Below are 22604 nucleotides of genomic sequence, written 5' to 3' on the forward strand. Positions count from 1 at the left end.
ATATATTAAGGTTTGAGTGCATTATGGAAGGTAAATTTGAGTGCATTGTGGTAGGTAAGTTTGAGTGCATTGTGGTAGGTAAGGTTAATTCCCATCCATTGGATCAAAATGTGTCTACTTGATCCTAACCATTCATTGTGCATTGTGGTAGGTAAGTTTGAGTGCATTGTGGTAGATAAGTTTGAGTGCATTGAGGTAGGTAAGGTTAATTCCCATCCATTGGATCAAAATGTGTCTACTTGATCCTAACCATTCATTGTGCATTGTGGTAGGTAAGTTTGAGTGCATTATGGTAGATAAGTTTGAGTGCATTGAGGTAGGTAAGGTTAATTCCCATCCATTGGATCAAAATGTGTCTACTTGATCCTAACCATTCATTCTCTTATAAATAGAACCCAAAATGGAAGACACAATACCCATCAAGCTTCACTCACACACACACCTAAGGCCAAGAGAGAAAATTGTGGGATTTGTGTAGTTTTGTGTGGTTTAAGGCTTGAAGTGTGTGCAAGGAAGTATTTTGGTAAAAGCTCGATCCCGATGCTAATGGAAAGTCCAAGTAAGGGATCCTCTACCCCTTCTCAAATTGTTGTGTTGTATTACTTTAATTATTCCTTTATTTGCATAATTGCGATTTAATTATTCTTGATTCGGTATTTCAAATTATTTTGTTTACATGAAGGATTTATCTTAAATTGGTTTTGATGTGAAAGTTATTGAGTAAAAATGATATTTTGGAATTTGTGATTTTGAGAAAAACCTCGGTTCTAAAGGACTTTGCAATTTTTGAGAATTTATTATTTTAACCGAGATGTGAAGTCACCTTTTTGGAATAACGATAAAAGAAGAAAAATATTTGTGAAACCCTCCAACACGTTGCCCCTGGATATACAAGAAAAGAATGAGAAAGTTTTGTGAGAAAACTCTATGAGATATATATAAAGGAGAAATTTTTGAGAAAATGGCACGTGTATGGAGGAGACTATTATTTTGGGCCCCATATATATTCGCAGAGATTTGCAGAGATTAAGCTCGGTACCGTTGCTTGAGATGGAAGCGCACCCGCTGATGAACTTTGTGAAAGCGGTAATCCGTCTCTATGTCAGTCTAAGTGCACTTTAATTAATTAGCTGACGGGGGCAGGGCCTGTGGCCACAGGTAAACCGCGTTACCTGCCCGAGGTCACAGCAATGACCGCGCAACCCTATTTACACAGGGCGTAATAGTGTACAGGGGCTTATTATGAGTAATGATTAATTTCAAACATATATTATATCTTGTGTATAAAAATGAGTTTTTGACAATTGTTTTTGGAGATTTTTAAAAGAATTTAACTCAACTGTTTTATGGTTGAGGATTTCCTTACTGAGCATATTTTTGTGCTCACCCCTTATTTTGTTTTTTGTTTTCAGGTTATGAACAGAGAGACCTAGGCGGCCGGGATGGGATCTAGGAATGCATTAGAATATTGCATTTATGTTTTCTTAATATGTGCACTTGCACAACAAATTTAGTTTTTCTTTGGATTTTTAATTATTGAATCAAACATAATTGTTTATTTCGAAATAACCGTTTCCGCATTTATTAAAAGCTCTGAGTTTTAAAATCATGTATTATTTTTAATTTATTTAAATTAGCATACTAGTTAAGATAATTGGCAGACCTTACGAATCTTTGCAGTTTTTAAGAGAAAAGGACGAACCTAACCCTTAGCGGTTTGGGGGCGTTACAAATAGTCTCATCATTCTTGACCCATACCTGCTTGACCCGTGGAGATGGTTTGCCGGTTATGTCCATGTTGGCCATTCTTCTTAGCATACCTTGAATCAGGCTCAACAACCCTTCATAGCCATGGTTGCTAGTGGGCTTTTGCAGCTTTCTCTTGTAGCGCCTTGATTTGTTCTTCTTTGATTTGCCACTCTGATAGGCAGGAACAAACTGCTACTGATGCCATGGAGCCTGAAGTGTCGTAGGAGGTAGAGTGTCTGATGTAGCTCTTGTTGGCAGCTCTTTCTGAACCTTCAACTTCTGAGCATGGAGCTGTGGACATTTGGGTCGGATGTGACCAGTGATGCCGCAGTGATGACAGGTAGGCAAGCTTCTTTTGTTTGAATGCTTCTTGACATTCTCTGCAGAATTATAGTTAGCATTCTTACAAATAACATTGCCCTTACCTTTTATATGTCTCCTATGTGGAGGGACAGATTTTGGTGAGGAAGAATCTTCAACTTCACTTTTCCTCAGAGCATCCTGCTTAATCCAAGGCCTGTGGGATTTCAACAAATAATAATTTGGCCTAATATGACTAATTTTCCCATAATTATGACAAGTAGGAACAAACTTACCTTGTGTTCCTGATTCCTTGGACTTTGGCATCACATGATTATTTAAGCAAGAATTTTCTAAACAAGCTATATCTACTATCATAGGCTTAATATCAATAGAATCTAATTCAGAATCAGAAGCATTTGAAGTAGAAGTACTCATATCATCAACAATTAAAGCAGGCTTGTTAGAAATATATGAATGAATACAAAGCATGCTTTTCAAATTATCACTTGAAAATTTTTTCAAGAGATCTTCAAATTCTTTTAATTTATTCTCAAGTGTATCAATATTGTCAAATAGCATGGTATTCTCAGATCTCAAAGAGTCAATCAAAACATGTGATTCAGAAAACTGAACAATCAAAGACTCTTTGTTAGTTTGTAATTGGCCTCATTCTGTTTGGACAAAATCACTTGTATGTAAAGATGTTGTTTAATAGGGATTCCGCTATTCAGAAGTGTTTCAGAAGATTCTGTAAGTCAGAAAAGTCGGTTCCATGCCAGTCGTCCGGACGACGTGTCATCCCGTCCGAACACTCATCTGTCCACAGTTCCAGCCGTCCGGACGACGTACCATACTATCCGGACGCCCGACAGACGTAGCATCATTCGTCCGGACAACGTGAATTTCCGTCCGGACTCTTCACTGTATCGAGAAGCTTCTGTTCCAACTTGCATCCGTCCGGACATCTCAGCAGCCCATCTGGACAACATCCAATGATCGATCAGCTTCAGATTTTCTTTCCAAGTTCAAATAAGGGAAGATTGATGCAACCGTCTGAAAGACGTGGATTCCCGTTCGGACGCACTCATACATAAGGCAAGAATCGCAATTCAAATACAACTGTCCGGACGTCAGTCAGCTTGGTCCAAACGTGCGTTCAACAGATATGGAAATTGCGTATTCAACTTCAACCGTCCGGACGCCTGCCTATCATGGTCCGGATGCGCGCTCATCTAATATGGAAATTTCGTGTTGAAGATTAACTATCTGGACGGCTATCTCCTTTGGTCCGGACGCGCAAAAGCCTTATATGGAAATTACTTGCAGTGGACGTGCAACCATCCGGACGACAGTGCCTCACCACCCAGACGCGACTCTCAAACAGGAAAGATTTTCAGCGAAAATCTCATAATTTTCTATCGCACAGTTGTTCGTCCGGACAGCCCTTGTCCACAGTCTGGACGGCGTCCGTACATATCATAGCAGTCACCCATTTGAACCCTCAGCCTATAAATAGAGGCCCCTGGGCATTGAGAATTGCAAGAATTCGGTATTGAATTCCATCAGAGCTTAGAGAGTTGTTTTGTGAGGTTATTGGAGCTGATTTGTTCTCTCTCAAGCCATTGCAAGTGTGTTGTTGCTACGCTATAACTGAAGTCTATCTTAGGGGTTGACCCTAAGATAAAGGAATCCATTGAAGACCCCTTCAGGTAGGTGACCTGGTTGGGAGGTGTTCGTGTTGGGTTACACGTTAGAGAGCAAGGTACGAACACTGCATCAGGGGTATGTGAGTGTTACTATCTTGTCTTCTGAATAGTGGATATCTTGGGTTTGGTTGCCCTAGAGTGGTTTTTCTCATCTTGAGTTTCCACTTCGTTAACAAAAATTCTTGTGTTGTTTATTTTCCGCATTGTTTATTTTTGTTAACACTTTGTGCACACACTTGCTGTTTATTTTAGAAGTCAATTTCATTTTTCAATTGGTATCAGAGCTTGGCACACTCTGAGAAGATTAATTTCTTGAGTGTTATTTTTTTTTACTTCTATCATGTCTAATTTGAGTATGGATAAAGTTGCTTCTATTTCTCATGATAAGACTGTTCATAGAACCATGTTCATTAAGCCTATCATGTCTCATAATCATACTCAATCTATTTGTGGGATTAAAGGGGTAAATCAGTCTATACCTACATGTCACCACTGTGGTATTACTAGTCATATTCGCCCAAATTGTTTCCAGATTAGGTCTCAAAAACCTTGGAACAAAACTCTTGTCCCTAAAAAAGATGAACCAGGCTTTGAAGAACAAGTTAAAATGTTAAGTGATCAAGTTAAGCTCATTAGTGAGAAGTTAGCATACCTCACCCCTAATGAGAAAAGATTTGTCCTGGTCAATAATCATAAGAAAGCTTCCAAACAAGTCTAGGTAAAAAATGAAGATAATCTGTGTTTCGTTTCTCACACTGCACTGAAAATTCTTGATACTTGTTTGTGGTATTTGGATAGTGGTTGTTCTAAACACATGACAGGTGACAAGACTTTACTAAAAAAAGTTCAGATGGGCAAAGGTGGACGGATCACCTATGGAGATGGGAGCCAATCCAAAGTCATTGGAAAAGGAATCATCGACATTCCAAGTCTCAGAACATCTCAGGAAGCTTTATATGTAGAGGGGCTCAAGGCAAATCTCCTCAACATCAGCCAATTCTGTGACAATGATTTGGTGGTGCAATTCTCCAAGAAGGAATGTAATATATTTGACAGCAATGGCAAATGGCTTATGGGGGAAGAAAGAACTGCCGACAATTGCTATGGTCTTCCTGGTCTTACTACAGATCCTCAGATTTTCTGCAACAAGGCAACCATAGATAACAGTGAGCTGTGGCACCAAAGGTTAGGGCATCTAAATTTCTCCAATATGTTGAAAATTGCAAGCAAAGACATTGTTAAAGGTCTGCCCAAAATGGAGAAGATTGAAAGAGGAATCTGTGATTCTTGCCAACTAGGGAAACAAACTCGAGCAGCCCATAAGAAGACCTCAGGTATTCAAACTTCCAGAAATTTAGAATTACTGCACATGGATCTCATGGGTCCCACTAGAACTGCTAGTCTAGGTGGGAAAAGGTATATTCTGGTAATTGTGGATGATTTCTCTTGGTATACACGGGCTATTCCTATTCGGGAAAAATCTGATGCTTTTGATGCAGCTCAGCATTTATTCAAGAAGATTCAGGTTAAGCAAAATTGCCAGATTATGAGAATCCGCAGTGATCATGAAAGAGAATTCGAAAATTCCAAGTTCGAAGAATTCTATCTCTCATATGGAATCAAGCAGGAATTTTCTTCTCCTATCACTCCTCAGCAGAATGGAGTTGTTGAAAGGAAGAACAGGGTAATTCAGGAGATGGCTCGTGTGATGATCCACTCAAAGAATCTTGCTCAACACTTCTGGGGAGAAGCAGTGAACACTGCATGTCATATTATCAACAATGTCCATCTGAGACCTGAAACAAGCACGACTCCCTATGAAATTTGGCGAGGTAAAAAGCCCATGGTAAAGTATTTCAGAACTTTTGGAAGTAAATGCTATATCCTTCGTGACAGGGAGAATCTTGGGAAATTTGATCCGAAGAGCGATGAAGGCATATTTTTGGGATATTCCTCAACCAGTCATGCCTACAGAGTTTTCAATAAAAGAATAGAGACTGTGATGGAATCCATAAATGTTGTCATTGATGATGAAGAGGTTGAAAGACCAAGTAGCGGGGAAGAAAATCAGCTCGTTTCAGTTGAAGTTACAGATGGAACAACTGATAATGTCAAGGCATCCCCAAGTGTGTCTCCGGATGAGCCTCCTTCCCCTCCCACGGCTTCAGATACAACTTCCAGTACTTCTAAAGATGAAGAAACTTCTGTAGATCTTCCCAAGCGGTCATGGGTGAAGAATAATCATCCTCCACAGCAACTTCTTGGAACCATAGATGAAGGGCAGAGGCTAAGAAGCAGAGTCATTAATCCTACTAGTGACGTAGCTAATCAAGTCTCCTATAGCTGCTACGTTGCCCAGATAGAACCAAAGAAAGTTGATGAAGCCCTACAGGATGAAGGTTGGGTGTCTGCCTTGCATGATGAGCTCCATCAATTCACTAGAAATGATGTTTGGACCTTGGTTCCCCGTCCTGCAGAACAAAATATCATTGGTACTAAGTGGATTTTCAAGAATAAAACAGATGAGCATGGCACTATGGTTCTGAATAAAGCCCGCCTTGTTGCACAGGGATACACTCAGATAGAGGGAGTAGACTTTGATGAAACTTTTGCTCCAGTTGCCAGGTTAGAATCCATCAGAATTCTTCTCTCCATTGCTTGTCATCTTGGGTTCAAGTTGTATCAGATGGATGTAAAGAGTGCCTTTCTGAACGGTGTTCTTCAAGAAGAAGTTTATGTAGAACAGCCAAAGGGTTTTCAAGATCCTCATCATCCCCATCATGTGTACAAGCTGAAGAAGGCTTTATATGGGCTTAAGTAGGCTCCACAGGCATGGTATGAGCGTCTCACCACTTATCTCTTGGCTAAGGGATTTACAAGGGGGCAAGCTGATCGAACCTTGTTCATTAGAAATCAAGGTACTCACAAGCTCATTGCTCAGATCTATGTTGATGACATCATTTTTGAAGCTACCTTAGACTCTCTTGCCCATGAGTTTTCTGAAGAAATGAAGCAGGAATTTGAGATGAGCATGATTGGTGAGCTGAACTATTTTCTTGGCCTTCAAGTCAAGCAAACTGCTGAAGGCATCTTCATCTCTCAGTCCAAGTATGCTAAGGATCTGGTCAAACGGTTTGGTTTGGATGGAAAGAGTCGTGCCCGAACTCCCATGAGCACCAGTGTCAAGATTAGTAGTGATCTTGCAGGAAAATCCGTTGATCCATCCCTTTATAGAAGTATGATAAGGAGCCTCATGTATCTTATAGCTAGTCGACCAGACATTGCCTTCAATGAGGGAGTTTGTGCTCACTTTCAAGCAAATCCGAAGGAATCTCATCTCACTTCGGTCAAGCGTATCATCAGGTATGTAAATGATACCCTTCTTTATGGCATTTGGCATTCTAGAGAAACAAATCTTGTTGTTGCAGGATACTCTAATGCAAATTGGGCTGGAAATGCTGATGATAGAAAGAGCACCTCAGGAGAATGTTTTTATGTGGGGAACAATCTTGTAGCCTGGATGAGCAAGAAACAAGCCTCTATATCTCTCTCCACTGCTGAGGCTGAATATATTGTTGCGGGTAGCTGTTGTACCCAATTATTGTGGATGAAGACACTACTAGGTGACTATGGATTCTCTCAAGATACTATGATTATCAACTGTGATTATACCAGTGCTATCAACATCTCCAAGAATCCAGTTCAGCATTCTCGGACCAAGCATATCGGTATCAGACATCACTTCTTGCGTGATCTTGTGGAATCCGAGGTAGTATCTCTCTCTTTCATCCCTACTGAAAACCAATTGGCTGACATTCTTACCAAACTTCTAGATGGTAGCAGGTTTGAGTCCCTTCGGAAGGCCATTGGTATTTGTGCCATGTCCTAGACATGTGTTTACATTCTAGGATGAGCTTTTTGTCTTGTCCTTTGATAGCATGATGTTGTAATAAAAAATAAAAAAAAAAATAAAAAAAAAATTGGGGGTTTTGTAGCAAGGTAGTCATTCGCAAGGTATGTCAGCTTTCTCGTGTATCTTTTCTAGTTTACTAGTTCATTGAGCTTTGATATATTATGCTTACATGTGGCTGAGAACATAAGTCTGACATATGCAAAGATTTTCCTGCTCATTATTTTGGTTGATAGTTGCTTGTCTCATGTGATGACTTCGTACACTATCACTAGGCTCCCCAAAGGTGCGTATTTTTCCTTCTCTGACTTTTTGCTCCTAGAAATTCTGGATAAGAGAAGAGGTTTTTGATAAGATGGTCAAATTGACCACATGCTAATTGAACCTAGAACCTAAAAACTCTGGCATTCCCTCTAGATTGCAGCACCATAAGAATCAAGCAGTAAATCATATGAATTATGCGCTTTAATTGTATATTCACTGTTTATGTGCTGAATTTTGCTATATGCCTTGCCCTCTACGTGTAAGTAAAACATTTACTTTGTCCTTCATGGTATAAGTAAAACAATTAGGTGCTGCATCATAGGGGGAGTGTATCAGATGAGGGTGGCTAGGCCCTAGTAAGTTATAAGGTTTGACTTTTGACTGATCTTGCATTGATTTTCTCTCTTGTCTAGACAATCTGGTTGCTTCTTGTCATATTTGTAAAATTCAAACCTTGTGGGAACAGAGTCTTCACACACACACACACGCATTGCATGAGTTGAGCAAGTTATTTTCATTATTATGCTTCCAGGATAATCTTTGTATATGTTATACTTGTCTATCAACTCCATGTTTGCATAATTCTGACTTGCTCCTTGACTGATTTTTCAGATGGATATACATGCGTGAGATACTATTCTTGTGAAGAACCTTACCTTGTTGTTTTTCCCTTTTTGCAAACTTTTTCAGTCCATGTTGGTTTATTTTCTACTCTGTTAAACTCTTGGACTCATATTACTCTGTTTACCCTGGTCCTTCTGAGACCGTTAGGGGGAGTAATTTTTATTTACAGTTTGTTTTTACTACCCTATTTTACCCTTTGTCCCTTTGTGACAAAAAGGGAGTAATTTTTATTCTTGGACCGGAAATGTATTTCCAAACCGGTCAAGTGATTTTTGTCCTAGAATGGCCAAATGGGGAGTTTGTTAGTTTGAAATTGGCCTCATTCTGTTTGGACAAAATCACTTGCATGTAAAGATGTTGTTTAACAGGGATTCCGCTATTCAGAAGTGTTTCAGAAGATTCTGCAAGTCAGAAAAGTCGGTTCCTTGCCAACCGTTCGGACGACGTCTCATCCCGTCCAGACGCTCATCTGTCCACAGTTCCAGTCGTCCGGACGATGTGAATTTCTATCTGGACTCTTCACTGTATCGAGAAGCTTCTATTACAACTTGCATCCGTCTGGACGTCTCAGCAGCCCGTCCGAACGACTTCTAATGATCGATCAGCTTCAAATTTTCTTTCCAAGTTCAAATAAAGGAAGATTGATGCAACTGTCCGGACGACATGGATTCCCGTTCGGACGCGCTCATACATAAGGCAAGAATTGCAATTCAAATACAACCTTCCGGACGTCAGTTAGCTTGGTCCGAATGCGCGCTCAATAGATATGGAAATTGCGTATTCAACTTCAACCGTCCGGACGCCTATCTATCATGGTTTGGACGCGCGCTCATTTGATATGGAAATTGTGTGTCGAAGATTAACCATTTGGACGGCCATCTCCTTTGGTCCGGACGCGCGAAAGCCTTATATGGAAATTACTTGCAGCGGACGTGCGACTGTTCGGACGACAGTGCCTCACCGTCCGAACGTGGCTCTCAAACAGGAAAGATTTTCAGCGAAAATCTCAGAATTTTCTATTGCACAGTTGTCCATCCGGACGGCCCATGTCCACCGTCCGGACGGCGTCTGTACATATCACAGCAGTCACCCATTTGAACCCTCAGCCTATAAATAGAGGCCTCTAGGCATTGAGAACTGCAAGAATTCGGTATTGAATTCCATCAAAGCTTAGAGAGTTATTTTGTGAGGTTATTGGAGCTGATTTGTTCTCTCTCAAGCCATTGCAAGTGTGCTGTTGCTGCGCTATAACTGAAGTCTATCTTAGGGGTTGGCCCTAAGATAAAGGATTCCATTGAAGACCCTTTCAGGTAGGTGACTTGGTTGGGAGGCATTCGTGTTGGGTTACACGTTAGAGAGCAAGGTACGACCACTGCATCAAGGGTATGTGAGTGTTACTATCTTGTATCTAGTCTTGTCTTCTGAATAGTGGATATCCTGGGTTTGGCTGCCCCGGAGTGGTTTTTCTCATCTTGAATTTCCACTTCGTTAACAGAAATTCTTGTGTTGTTTATTTTCCGCATTGTTTATTTTTGTGCACACACTTGCTGTTTATTTTAGAAGTCAATTTCATTTTTCACTCTTTTTCTTGCTTCACCTTTTTGAGCTCTTTTGGAGAAACAATTTTATCCAATTTAGCAAAAACTTTAGAGAGCTCAATATCATAATTTTCTTCAGATAACTGAGAGAAATCCATGATAAAAGGTGTAATGAAAAAAAATAGAAGTCATAAAAGAGATAAGGATCACACTTAGGAATTAAATCTTTTAAACAGAGTGTACCCGCTCTGATACCAATTGAAAAAATGATTGGACTTCTAATTAACTTTGTGTGTGAACAGTGTGCAACAAAATATTAAATGCGGAATTTAAAGGAGACAAATATTTTGTTGACGAAGTGGAAACTCAATTAAAAGAAAAACCACTCCGGGACAGCCAAACCCAAGATATCCACTATTTAGAAGACAAAGCTAGTTACAAAGCAGTAGCACTCACATACCCTTGATGCAGTGGTTGTACCTTGAACTCTGACGTGAAATCCAACATGAACGCCTCCCAACTAAGTCTCCTACTTGAAGGGGTCTTCAATGGAATCTTTTACCTTAGGGCCAACCCCTAAGATAGACTTCACAGCTGATCAAATCACACACTGGAAAAAGTTAGAGAGCTATCAAATCTTCAATATCTCCCTAAACACCCTCTCTAAGCTATAAGGAATTCACTACCGAATTCTGTACATAATGCATGCCTAGAGCCTCTTATTTATAGGCTTTAGAAGACCTAATTCTAGTCAGAATCAAAGTCTCTGGCATGCACGTCCGGACGGCAACCTTGGGTGTTCGGATGGTCAGCTGTTTCCGTGTCTGAAAAGCAATTCTGAAAACTTCTCAAATTTTGGCGGGCCGTCCGGATGCTTGGTCTTTCCGTCCGGATGGTGGGCTGTCCAAACGTTTCTATTAGCCGTCCGAACCATCAAGTTACAGCATTTTTTCATTAGCTTTCCAATGATGCTAATTTTGTCCCAATTCGATATTTGAGTAGAAAGTTATGATCAAAATACCGAAGGGTGTCCGAACAGTGTTGCCCTAGTGTCCGGACGGTTGCACTTCCGCTGCACGCAATTTCCATAATAAGGTCTGAGCGTCCAGACCATGGAGTCTGACGTCCAGACGGTTGAACTTCTTCTGCACGACTTGTCTTATCAAGGATAGCGTCCGGACGGGAATACCACATCGTTCGGACGATTACAGCTGTCTTCCCATATCTGTGTCTGAGACAAAAACCCTATTACTTGTCGAACATTGAATGGTGTCCGGACAGTATTGTCACGTCGTCTGGACGGATGCACTTGAACGCTGGATTCTTCTCAAACTCTGAATAGCGGCCGGACGATTTGCCATTATGTCCGGACAAATGCAATCTTGAACAGTTTGAAATTTCTAGACACTGATGGGCATCCGGACGGAAAGTTCTTGGAGTCCGGACGAATGATGCTTTAACAGATGAACGTTCGGACGGAATACCATGTCGTCCAGACGGATGCAAGGGAATTGAGCTGACTGATTTGAATTCTGCACAGAGTCTTCTTGAAGCTCATGACTGAAGTGTAGACTCTAAATAAAATAGCATCCCTGTGAAATCAACAACAATACATGATAGTGATTTTGTCCAACATAATGCAGCCAACATAAAAACTAACATTAATCATAAAATGAATTATATTTATTTTAAGTGAAATGAAAAAAGATTTGATCCATACATAAACGAGTGCATGCAAGACTTTTAAAAAATTTCATATAACAAAACATTTCAGGTTGTCATTGTTGGGACTAGCGTCCAATACTTCAATTGTTTTAATGATGTTTTTCTATAATTGTATAATATTGAAAAATAGACATATGCATTAATGTTTTACATGAATATATATATATATATATATATATATATATATATATATATATATATATATATATATATATATATATATATATATATATATATATTTCAATATTTTCATATGATATATGTGTAAAGTCTCTAAGTTACATTGTATTTGACTATGGTGTGAGTAATGAGATTATCACACAGAAGATCATAGTCATAGGCTCTTGTAACTTATAAAAGATTGTTCATAGTCGTAAATGGAACTGGAAAATCCATCAAGACTATAATATGTTAACTTTAACGATTTATCTTGATTAAGAGAAGTATGTAGGGCTTCGGGTTGATATATTGATATAAAAGCAAGGTAGTGCCATGGACCAAACGGACTACGTGAGTCATCATTCTATCATTGTGATAAAGAATGATATACGTGAACGACGACTTATAACAGTTACTTTAAATCCTGAGAAGAGTGTGAACTCAGATGTAAAGTGTAGATCACTTTGATGTATTAGAGTGAGATCAAATCTATGGTCAATATATTTGTACATTGGGTGATCCATGTAATATTGTGGGAACACCATTTTCAATGATGAATTCAAATCCTTTATCATAGAACAAAGTGTTAAGGAATATTTCCCTTGATTTAGATTTATTGGAAATAATTATCCTAAAGCTTGGTCATGAGTATTTCGGTGGTATTTACTGAAACTTTATTTTGTGTAAGTTGAATGAAATCTCACAAGGTATAAAAAGGATACATCATGTAATTAAATCAAGTTATCAAGAAAAAAAAGGTAGTAAACAAAGTTACAGTGTATTGACTTTGGTTCAACTGCGAAATAATTCTATGGATGGGTAATATGTAATAAATATGTACGTCACAAGGATTATTCATTAACTTGAAAATACATTTTAGAGTGCAGCACATTTGTTTAGTGAAATCAATTGTAATTAATAGTGTCGTGTCATATTGTCATGGACCTATTGAAACTAATTGTATTTTTCTCTTTAGGTCTCTCTTTGAGCTGATGTACATTGATCATTTGATTTGGACCTCGGTTATGCATTTACTTATTTGGATTGTTTTATTTGATAAAACATTGGTCAAAAGAATTTAATTCTTAAGTAACTTATTACTTAGATATGATTGAGTTTAGGAATTAATTTTTTAAGTGCTTAAGCAATTAAAGAACTTTAGGCTCTTGAAATTTATTCCAAAAGGCTTAAGTGAAATTAAAATAAGCATTGGACCTAAAGGATAAAACCCAAGCCTATGCTTAAGAGTGTGTAGTAGTGGGCTTGGGTTTTCCCTAGGCGTATAGGGAGAATTTTTCTCCACATGGCCGTGTGGTGCAGGGGCAAGGGGCGTAATTTTTTCCCCTTGGCCATATACCCTATTGGATAGGATTATGAGTCTTAGTTCTTCTATGAATCCAGTCCTACTTGTACTGTGGCTTCAGTCTTGGATCATCCATGACTCCAGTTCTAGTTTTACTACAACTCTAGTTTATCTTCTAATCCAATCATAATTGTAAATTCACGTCTATAAATTGAGGACCAGAGTGAAGCATAATTCCCTGATTCATTGATTGATGGATTCATCGATTCATAACTTGAAAGAATGCCCTTTACCTTATTATATTGTTATTTATTATTGAGACACAAATTTTTTACAAATTGAGTTGTAAGGAAATTCTTCAAGACCAATTTTTAAAAGTGTCATGTATCATTTAGCATACGAGAATTATATATTTTTTAATAGTTTATACTTCTCACATACTTTCACTAATTAAAAAAAAAACACTTGATTTCACATGTTCAAGAAACACATGACACTTTTAAAAATTACGTTAGAAGAATTCCTACAACCTAGTTTGTAGGAAATTTATATCCTTATTATTGATAACAATATTACTCTAATTTATTTATTTAGCAACTATTATACAACTACTATATAATTGGGTGATATGATAGTGGCAATTAATCATTGAATCAATATTTATAAAAATAAAAAATTAATAACTAATTTTTTCTGATAGGTCGTCTAAATTGTGTGACAATTTATTAAATATCATTTCTTGTATTTATTTAACAAGCTAACTGTTGGTGAAAGATGTTTATAGTAATATTCCACACCAGAAATCATAACTGAAATTATCGGACAATTTTCTTTAGTGAAAACAATTTTTATTTATTTATTTTTTTCTCGAAGAAAAAAGAAAACAAAGAAGAAGAAGAAGAAGAAGAGCGACGGAGAGAGAGAGAGAGAGATGGGCTGTAATAGCAGAATTAATAATAGAAGATGAAGCAACATACATAATGCAAAATTATGGCAATGATCAAGTGAATTGTGTGGCTTTGATAGGGGAAATGGATAGCAACAACAATAGTAAGAGCAAGGGGAGCAGCCAAAGGAGAAGGAGCCAAGTCGGGAAGCCATTGATAGTGCTGATTAGCGGTACGTTGGTGTACTACCACTGCGCCTACAGGAAAGCCAGCCTTCTCTCCTTACTCTCCGACGTCCTCATCGTCCTCATCTGCTCCCTCGCCATTCTCGGCCTCCTCTTCCGCCAATTGAACATCTCGTAGTTACTATTTCCTTTTCTATTTTGATCATTCTCTTTTCACTAATTTCAATCATTTCTTTGTAGAGGGAAATTTAGGGTTTTCAATTTGCTTGGCTTTCTTTTCTTTCTTTCTTCTTTTTGTTTTTAAATTTACCAGATAAACTATTTTGCATAATTCAACTAAAACTTATTTATTTTCCATTGGTTGTAGGTGACTCAATTTAATTGTTTGTTTCAAGTTTAGGGCTTGATTGCTTGTTTGAAAGTTTGAATAGACACTCTGATTCTTATGCTTTCTTGCTCTTCTTTTTTTACTAATTTCAAAATATTGATAATTTGAGTCATTTCTGTATGTATTGAATAGAGTCAAATTAGGACTTTCCATCCTGTTTAAACAATCTAATTTTATTGGACAACCTTGTTCTATAGGGTGCCCGTGGATCCACTTGAGTGGCAGATTTCTCAGGACACTGCTAATAGCATTGTTGCATGGTTAGCTAATACTATTGGGGCTGCTGAGTCCGTTTTGAGGGTTGCTGCTACGGGGCATGACAAGAGGCTGTTTTTCAAGGTAATACTATACAACTTTAATTGTTTTCTATCTTGATGTCGGGCTTGTACATGGTTTCTTGAACTTAAGGTTTTCAAATTTTAAATAAAATCATTGGTATGGAAGGAGAAGGCATTGTAAGTTTAATTATATGTCTTGGACATAAAATAATGTTGCTTTAAGTGTATGATTTGCACAAAACTAATGCTGCTACTACCATCAACATCTTCTTTTAGACTTTTGGACTGTATGTTCGTCTTAGTAGAAACCATAAATGTTAAGCTATTTTGAAGAAGCAACAGATTTTCCTCACCACAAAGGAATCTGAAGCCCAAATGGTTGTATTAGAAGAAGCATATTCTAGAACTCAAGAAAGTAGGGATAATTTCACTTTTTAAGATGACATATTTTCTTGCTTTATCATTTAGGATTTGAAGGTTAAAATTATTCAGTAACTAGTATGATGTTGGGTATTTGGAATAGAGTTGAAGTTGAGCTGGTCAGCTAGTTTATTAAACTTGTGTTTTTTTTTTTTTGATTGGTAAGTTATACACGTACCCGATGAGACTTGAACCCACGACCTCACCCTCCACCTTGCTACAAAGGGAGGAAGTACCATCTGTGCTAAAGCTTATTGGTTATTAAACTTGTTTTACAGTGTTTGTAAACCATATCACATGCCTTGAGAAACAAATATTTGTGTAAAGTACTGTTGCGTGGATTGTGAATGACTGCTCTTGAGGCACTTTTCACAGCTTTTCTTTGGTTTTATTTTCTGGTGGTTTCCTTGTCATTCTTGTGCTGAAAAAACCAGTCCTTTCTCCTATCTGGTCAAACTACTCCTAGGACTGAGAGCTCAATCAAGTTAATAGCATCTTAGGGTTGTCCAAGACAAGATTTCTAGCTTATTGCTAGTTTATTTGATGTTATTCTTGTTTTGGAATTGTGTTATGAATTCTAACTTCATAGTCCTTACATCAAACGAAAAACAAAAGTTTCAGTTCAATTACAACAGTAGATAGTTTTCTGTCTTAATTGTAAGTTTTCAAGTGTCTGTTGATTTGTGCACCTTATTCCTGTGAGTGTGGCAATGGTATTGCTGAAGCTGATATAGGTTTAAATGGTATTGAAGCATATTGGCATGCTAAAAGGCCATGAGCTAGGTAGTATGGTTATCGGAATGATTTAGGACAGAAGCTCTGGTTCCCAAATTGATGCAGAACAAACGGTGTGATACCAAATCTGATGTAGGAGAATTTGGGCAGTAACTTCTTTTAGGGTTTCGGACAAGCTACGGCTAGGATTTTGGTGGGAAACTAGGGGCTTTTAGGGTTGTTTGGTTAGGGTTTTTTAGTGAAAAGGGCTGGAAAATTACAGATTGAGGATTTCAGTTAGGGTAAGAAATGGGATTTAGTTTGAAGGCAAAAAACAAAGGAGAAAACTCAAGTCTGAGTTGCCGTTCCTGGGCTGTGAACAGTAGCCGAGAAGGTTATTTGGTATTTTGGCGTTATTTGGGAGCTATTTGATGGATAGGTGATTTAGGGTTCTTTAGGATTGGACTCTTAAGGAAATAATATATGAAAAATCAGATTTAATATTTAAAAATCAGAGTTTTCTGAGTTCATTTTTGATCAGGCTCTCATTGATCTTCCCTTGGTTGGGGGGAGATCCACCTGGTCTAATTGCCGTTCGTGGTCCAGAATAGATCGTTTTTTGTTGTCTCCAGATTGGGAGGAGTATTTTCCTGAGGTTTCTCAAAGGCGTTTGCCTCGGGTTCTATCGGATCATTATCCTTTGCTCTTGGATTGCGGCATCGGTAGACGAGGCAGGGGGTCTTTTAAGTTTGAGAATATGTGGTTGCAAGTTGATGGTTTTGAGGAGTTGGTAAAGGGTTGGTGGAGATCTTATGGGTTCGAAGGGTCGCCTAGCTATGTGTTTGCTCGGAAATTAAAAGCTTTGAAATTTGACCTTAGAAAATGGAATGAGGAGGTGTTTGGAAATGTAGGGGCTAATAAGAAGAAACTTGAGACTGAACTGTGCGAGCTGGATTTGATTGCAGAGGAGAGGCCGTTATCTGATGAAGAAAAAAGAAAAGAGGGTAGAATTTTCCAGAAAGTTAGAGCAGCATGTCTTTCTTGAAGAGGTCAGTTGGAGACAGAAGTCCAGGGCTCTGTGGTTAAAAGAGGGGGACAGCAACACAAAATTTTTTCACCGTGTGGCTAACTCTCATAGAAGGCATAACATGATTGAGGCACTGGTGGTGGATGGTCAATTGACTGAGGATCGTGCAGTTATCAAAGATCACATTGTAGACTTCTACGCGAAGCTTTATAGTGAGCAGTATCAGTGGAGACCAAAGGTAGATGACTTATCGTTCTCTTCCATTGATGATATAGATAGAATTTGGTTGGAACGTGAGTTTGAGGAAGATGAGATTTGGGCGGTTATACAGAACTTCAAAGGGGATAAGGCTCCTGGGCCTGATGGTTTCTCTATGGCTTTCTTTCAGAAGTGTTGGGAGATATTGAAGAATGATATTTTTGCGGTGTTGAAGGAGTTTTACTCTACCGGTAAATTTGAAAAGAGCCTTAATGCTACTTTTGTGTCGTTGATTCCAAAGAAGGCCGGAGCGGTGGATATCAAGGATTTTCGTCCTATCAGCTTAATAGGTGGTATGTATAAAATCATCTCTAAGATTCTGGCTAATAGGTTGAAGGTGGTTTTGGGGAAGGTTGTTTCTCAGTCTCAGAATGCTTTTGTAGAGGGGAGGCAAATTCTGGATTCAGTGTTGGTGGCTAACGAATGTGTGGATAGTAGGATTCGTTCTGGAACTCCGGGCATAATTTGCAAATTGGATCTGGAGAAGGCCTATGATCATGTCAATTGGGAATTTCTGCTTTACGTTCTAAAAAGATGTGGTTTTGGGGAGAAATGGGTTGGCTGGATTGCTCATGCTATTTCTACTGTTTCTTTTTCCATCAATATTAATGGGTCGCCTTCAGGGTTTTTTCGTAGTTCTCGGGGTCTTCGACAAGGGGATCCTTTGTCTCCGCTCTTGTTCGTGATGGTGATGGAGGTTTTCAGTCGGATGACATATGCAGCAGTGGATAGTGGGCGGCTATCGGGTTTCTCAGTGGGATCGAGTTCCCAGGTTGCCATGAAGGTTTCCCATTTATTATTTGCGGATGATACGTTGATTTTCTGTGATCCGGTTGTTGATCAGGTCCGAGATCTGAGGTGTTTGTTGCTTTGTTTTGAAGCAGTTTCCGGCTTGAGAATCAATTTATCCAAATCTGAGATGGTCCCGGTGGGAGAGGTAGAGGATGTCGAGGAGTTGGCTAGTATCCTTGGGTGTGGTGTGGCTTCGCTTCCGATTAAGTATTTGGGCCTTCCGTTGGGTGCTAAATATAAAGATTCTAATATATGGAACAATGTTATTGAGAAGATGGAAGCTAGACTAGCAGGGTGGAAGAAGGTGTGTTTATCTAGAGGGGGGAGGCTTTCTTTGATTAATAGCACTCTCTCTAGCCTTCCTACGTATTTTCTTTCTCTTTTCCCTATTCCTGTGGGTATGGCTAATCGGATGGAGAAACTTCAGAGAGATTTCCTATGGGGTGGTGTTGGTGATGAATTCAAAATTCATTTGGTTAATTGGCGTACGATTTGCTCTTCAAAAGCTTCGGGAGGGCTGGGAGTGAGAAGTTTGGTTAGATTCAATAAAGCATTGATGGGTAAATGGTTATGGAGATTCGCTATGGAGAGAGATGCTTTTTGGAGAAAGGTGGTGGAGGTCAAATATGGTAGTTCGAGGGGTGGTTGGTGTTCTAAGGAGGTTGGGGGTTCTTATGGGTTTGGCGTGTGGAAAAGCATTAGGAGGGGATGGGATGACTTCGCTGCGCATGTGAAATATGTGATCGGGGATGGCTCGAAAGTCTTGTTTTGGCATGATGTTTGGTGTGGGGATATTCCTTTGAAGATCCTCTTTCCTGAGTTGTTTCTTATTGCTACAAGAAAGGATGCTTGGGTGGAGGATATTATGCAGAGACAAAATGGCACCATCTCATGGAATATTTTGTTTGCTCGTCCGGTTCATGATTGGGAGGTCGATGAGGTTAGTAGGTTCTTTGGGATTTTGTACAACTTCAAAGTTAATAGCGAGGGAGAGGATAAGTTGTATTGGGTGCCAGCCCGTAAGAAATCCTTTGAGGTAAAGTCCTATTATCATTTGTTGTCGAGTCATTCTCAGTTCTCCTTCCCATGGAAAAGTATTTGGAAAGTTAATGTTCCCCCGAGAGTGGCTTTCTTTGTTTGGACGGCAACTCTAGGGAAATCTTTAACTCTGGATAATCTTCGTAAGAGAAACTTTATCGTAATGGATTGGTGCTATATGTGTAAATCCGCTGGAGAATCCATCGATCATTTATTTCTGCATTATATGATGGCTTCTGAATTATGGAGGGTTCTCTTGCAACTGTTTGGGGTGGAATGGGTAATGCCGAAGTCGGTGAAAGATATGTTGGGGAGTTGGAGGGGCCAAAAGGGTAATCGGACCTCGTTACAGATTTGGCGCATGGCTCCGCTGTGTTTGATGTGGTGCATCTGGAGGGAACGGAATGCTCACTGCTTTGAAGATTGTGAGACGGGTTTGTCTAATCTGAAGAGAAAGATGTTGCAATTGTTGTATATGTGGAGGGATAGAATTAAGACTATACATGATTGTTCCTATTTTGATTTCTTAGACAGTTGTTCTCTTTCCCCTGTTCCTTAGGGGTTCCTTGTATACATCCTGTGTACTTTGGGTTGCGCCCCTTTGCGCCTTTTCAATAAATTTTACTTATCAAAAAAAAATATTTGGTTTGAATTTGAGACAAAATTGTTGAAAACTGAAAAGAAAATAGAAAGAAGAAAAAAAAACAGAGACAAACCTAGACCTTTGCACATTGTTTTTCTCAGCGTCACGCTTAAGGTTCCTCTTCAGCACACCTCTGAGAAGGGTTGCATCACACAATCCTCATTGCTGGAAATTTCATAGTCATCTTTTATCATTTAACCATCATAAAAAAATAAAAAATAAATAAAAAAACCCCACTAAAATCCATATTTATAGGCATCTAATGCCTAACCCTAATGGACTTGGACTTTTTGCATTTTAACTACTAAGGGCCCAAAACCAAATAACTAACAAAACCCAAAACAAAATCTAATGCACTCAAATTTTTGTCGACCCCTAAAAATCTGAAAATTTTGAACACATACAAACTCTTAAAATTGAATAAAACTAGCAGGGAATACTACACTTACCCTCCTCAAACTATCACTCAATTTGCAATGTCCTCCATAACTCCAAAAAGTGGAAATGTACCCTACCAATCTATCAAGCTCTTTCATTTAGTCCCTTAGTTACAATTATTCGTTAAATTAGACTGTTAATGCATCACGTGATGTAAATTTTATGTTACATCCTTACTAAATTTATTAAAATACAGCTATGCCCTTAGATTAATTTTTGTTTTTTAAAAGTCGCTATACTAACCCATGGCTAGACCGTGGGTCTTTTATATATATATATATTGCTCTTTTTTTTTCTTTTTCTTTTTTTCCGAATTTTTTATTTTACAAAGTGCTATTTTTGTCATTTTTTTCCTCCGTTAGGATTTAAAAGAAAATTCTAACAGATAAGGTAACTGAAAGGGCTTGATAGATTGGTAGATACGTTGCAATTTTTTTAAGTTTGGGGAGACATTGCAAATTGGGTGGTAGTTTGAAGGGTAAATGTTTCCACAAACTAGAATCAACAAAACCAGCTTATCCCTCCCTGCATCATTCTCCTCTGGTTGGAAAAAATTTGTCCTTGAGTTTGAAATGTTGAACTACAATGACCATTGGTTTCTTTAAGTGCATCCTTGCCATTTTGTTTCCCTTCTTTGTTTGGTGCAGCAATGATGATAGTGATGCATCCATATTTCAGTTGGACCATCAAAATTTTCTGATATGACAAAATCAATATCTTGAAAAGTTGGCGTAGACAATATGGCCTTGTCTAGATATGCAATATAAACCAAGGAATGAGACTCCTTGTCACTTATAGTTTTTGCTTCTATCTTGCATCCTTTCCACTCAATTTTTTCAATATCAGTTTCATACATAGTTCCCATCTCTTAAAATTTTTCTTTTATCACATGGTCTTCTTTTGTTTCAACCTTAACTTCATTGAAAATGGTAGCCAAGGATGGTTTCCACACTTCTAATTCACGACCTAATGACACCTTATTAGCACATTTGCCAGTAATCATATCTTTCTTTGATTTTAACTCCAACTTGGCATTTTTTTGTCTCTTAATAGACAGCTTTTATCTTTAACTAAATCAGTTGAATACTAATGCATAGGTGGCAAGAACTTTTGCAAATCTTTCAAAGAAACATCAGTCCAGTCATTGGACAACTTAATTGGTACTCTAGACCTTTTGTTAGATTGATCAGCGGCTAGTTTGTTGATATTGTAGACTTAATTACTACAATAGGAATTTTAAACTCCTCTTTGCCTTTGTTTTGAAACTTATCTTTATCAAGCTATGCGGGAACCTACTTCGCAACAAAAGTTTCTACCTTTAACTTTTCAACTTGCTTTTTTGGGTTATAAATTGAGGTTTCCTTCACTTTTTTGAAAGATATCAAAACCTCTATGAATGTTTCCTACACAATACCCGTATCAATAGCTTCTTTAAAATCTTCAAAATACACATGAGATTCATCCTATACACACACAAACTGAGACATGTTTCTTTAAATTCAGTTCTCAGCCCACTTTTACATTGAACAATACTACGCATACGTTGTGGAGGTATGGTAGGGAGAGAGGCATTATGGCGATTGGTGATTGACGTCAAATTTGAGAGTCTAAGGGGTGGGTAGTGTTCTAAAGAGGTGTTGGGTACTTTTGGAGTGGGAGTGTGGAAACATATTAGGTGGGGGTGGTATAAGTTTCGTAACCTTGTTCATTTTGACATTGGCGTTGGGTCACATGTAAGTTTTTGACATGATTGGTGGTGTGGGGATTGATCTTTGAACCAATGTTTTTCCAATGTTGTTTAGTATTGTGAGGAATAAAAATGTGATGGTGGCAAATAACTTGGATCAAAATGGAGTTATTCAGTGGAATGTTATTTTTACTCGTCCAGTCCAGGATTGGGAGATGGAGGTGGTACTTTCTTTTTTCGCTCGGCTTTATTCTATTTCGGTTCGACACTGAGAGGATGATAGGTTAGTTTGGAGCCTTTCCAAAAGGGGTCTATTTGAAGTGAAGTCCTATTATGAAGTGTTAAATAGGAAAGATGGCCATTCATTTCCTTGGAAGAGTATCTGGCGTGTTAAGACTCCGGCAAGGGTGGCTTTCTTTGTATGGACAACAGCTTTAGGTAAAATTTTGATGCATGACAATCTGCGAAAGAGGAGTGTCATGGTGATTGAGTGGTGCTGTACATGTAAAAAGAGTGGGAAGTCCATTGAACATCTGCTACTTCATTGCGAAGTTGCTCGTGATCTATG

At 38.5% G+C, this 22604-nt stretch overlaps 1 protein-coding gene across 1 annotated transcript in view; it reads left to right on the forward strand.

Annotated features, from left to right (window-relative positions):
* Positions 1 to 14121: 14121 nt before the first annotated feature.
* LOC133863805 (reticulon-like protein B22) overlaps positions 14122 to 22604 on the forward strand; it is a 32302-nt gene continuing 23819 nt past the window's right edge. Inside the window, exons 1-2 of the mRNA XM_062299905.1 lie at positions 14122 to 14527; positions 14939 to 15080. Coding sequence (XP_062155889.1) covers positions 14262 to 14527; positions 14939 to 15080 — 408 coding nt within the window. The 5' untranslated portion in view covers positions 14122 to 14261. The remainder of the gene's footprint in view (positions 14528 to 14938; positions 15081 to 22604) is intronic.

Source organism: Alnus glutinosa, chromosome 3 (genome assembly GCF_958979055.1).
Source record: "Alnus glutinosa chromosome 3, dhAlnGlut1.1, whole genome shotgun sequence".
Classification (NCBI taxonomy): Eukaryota; Viridiplantae; Streptophyta; class Magnoliopsida; order Fagales; family Betulaceae; genus Alnus; species Alnus glutinosa.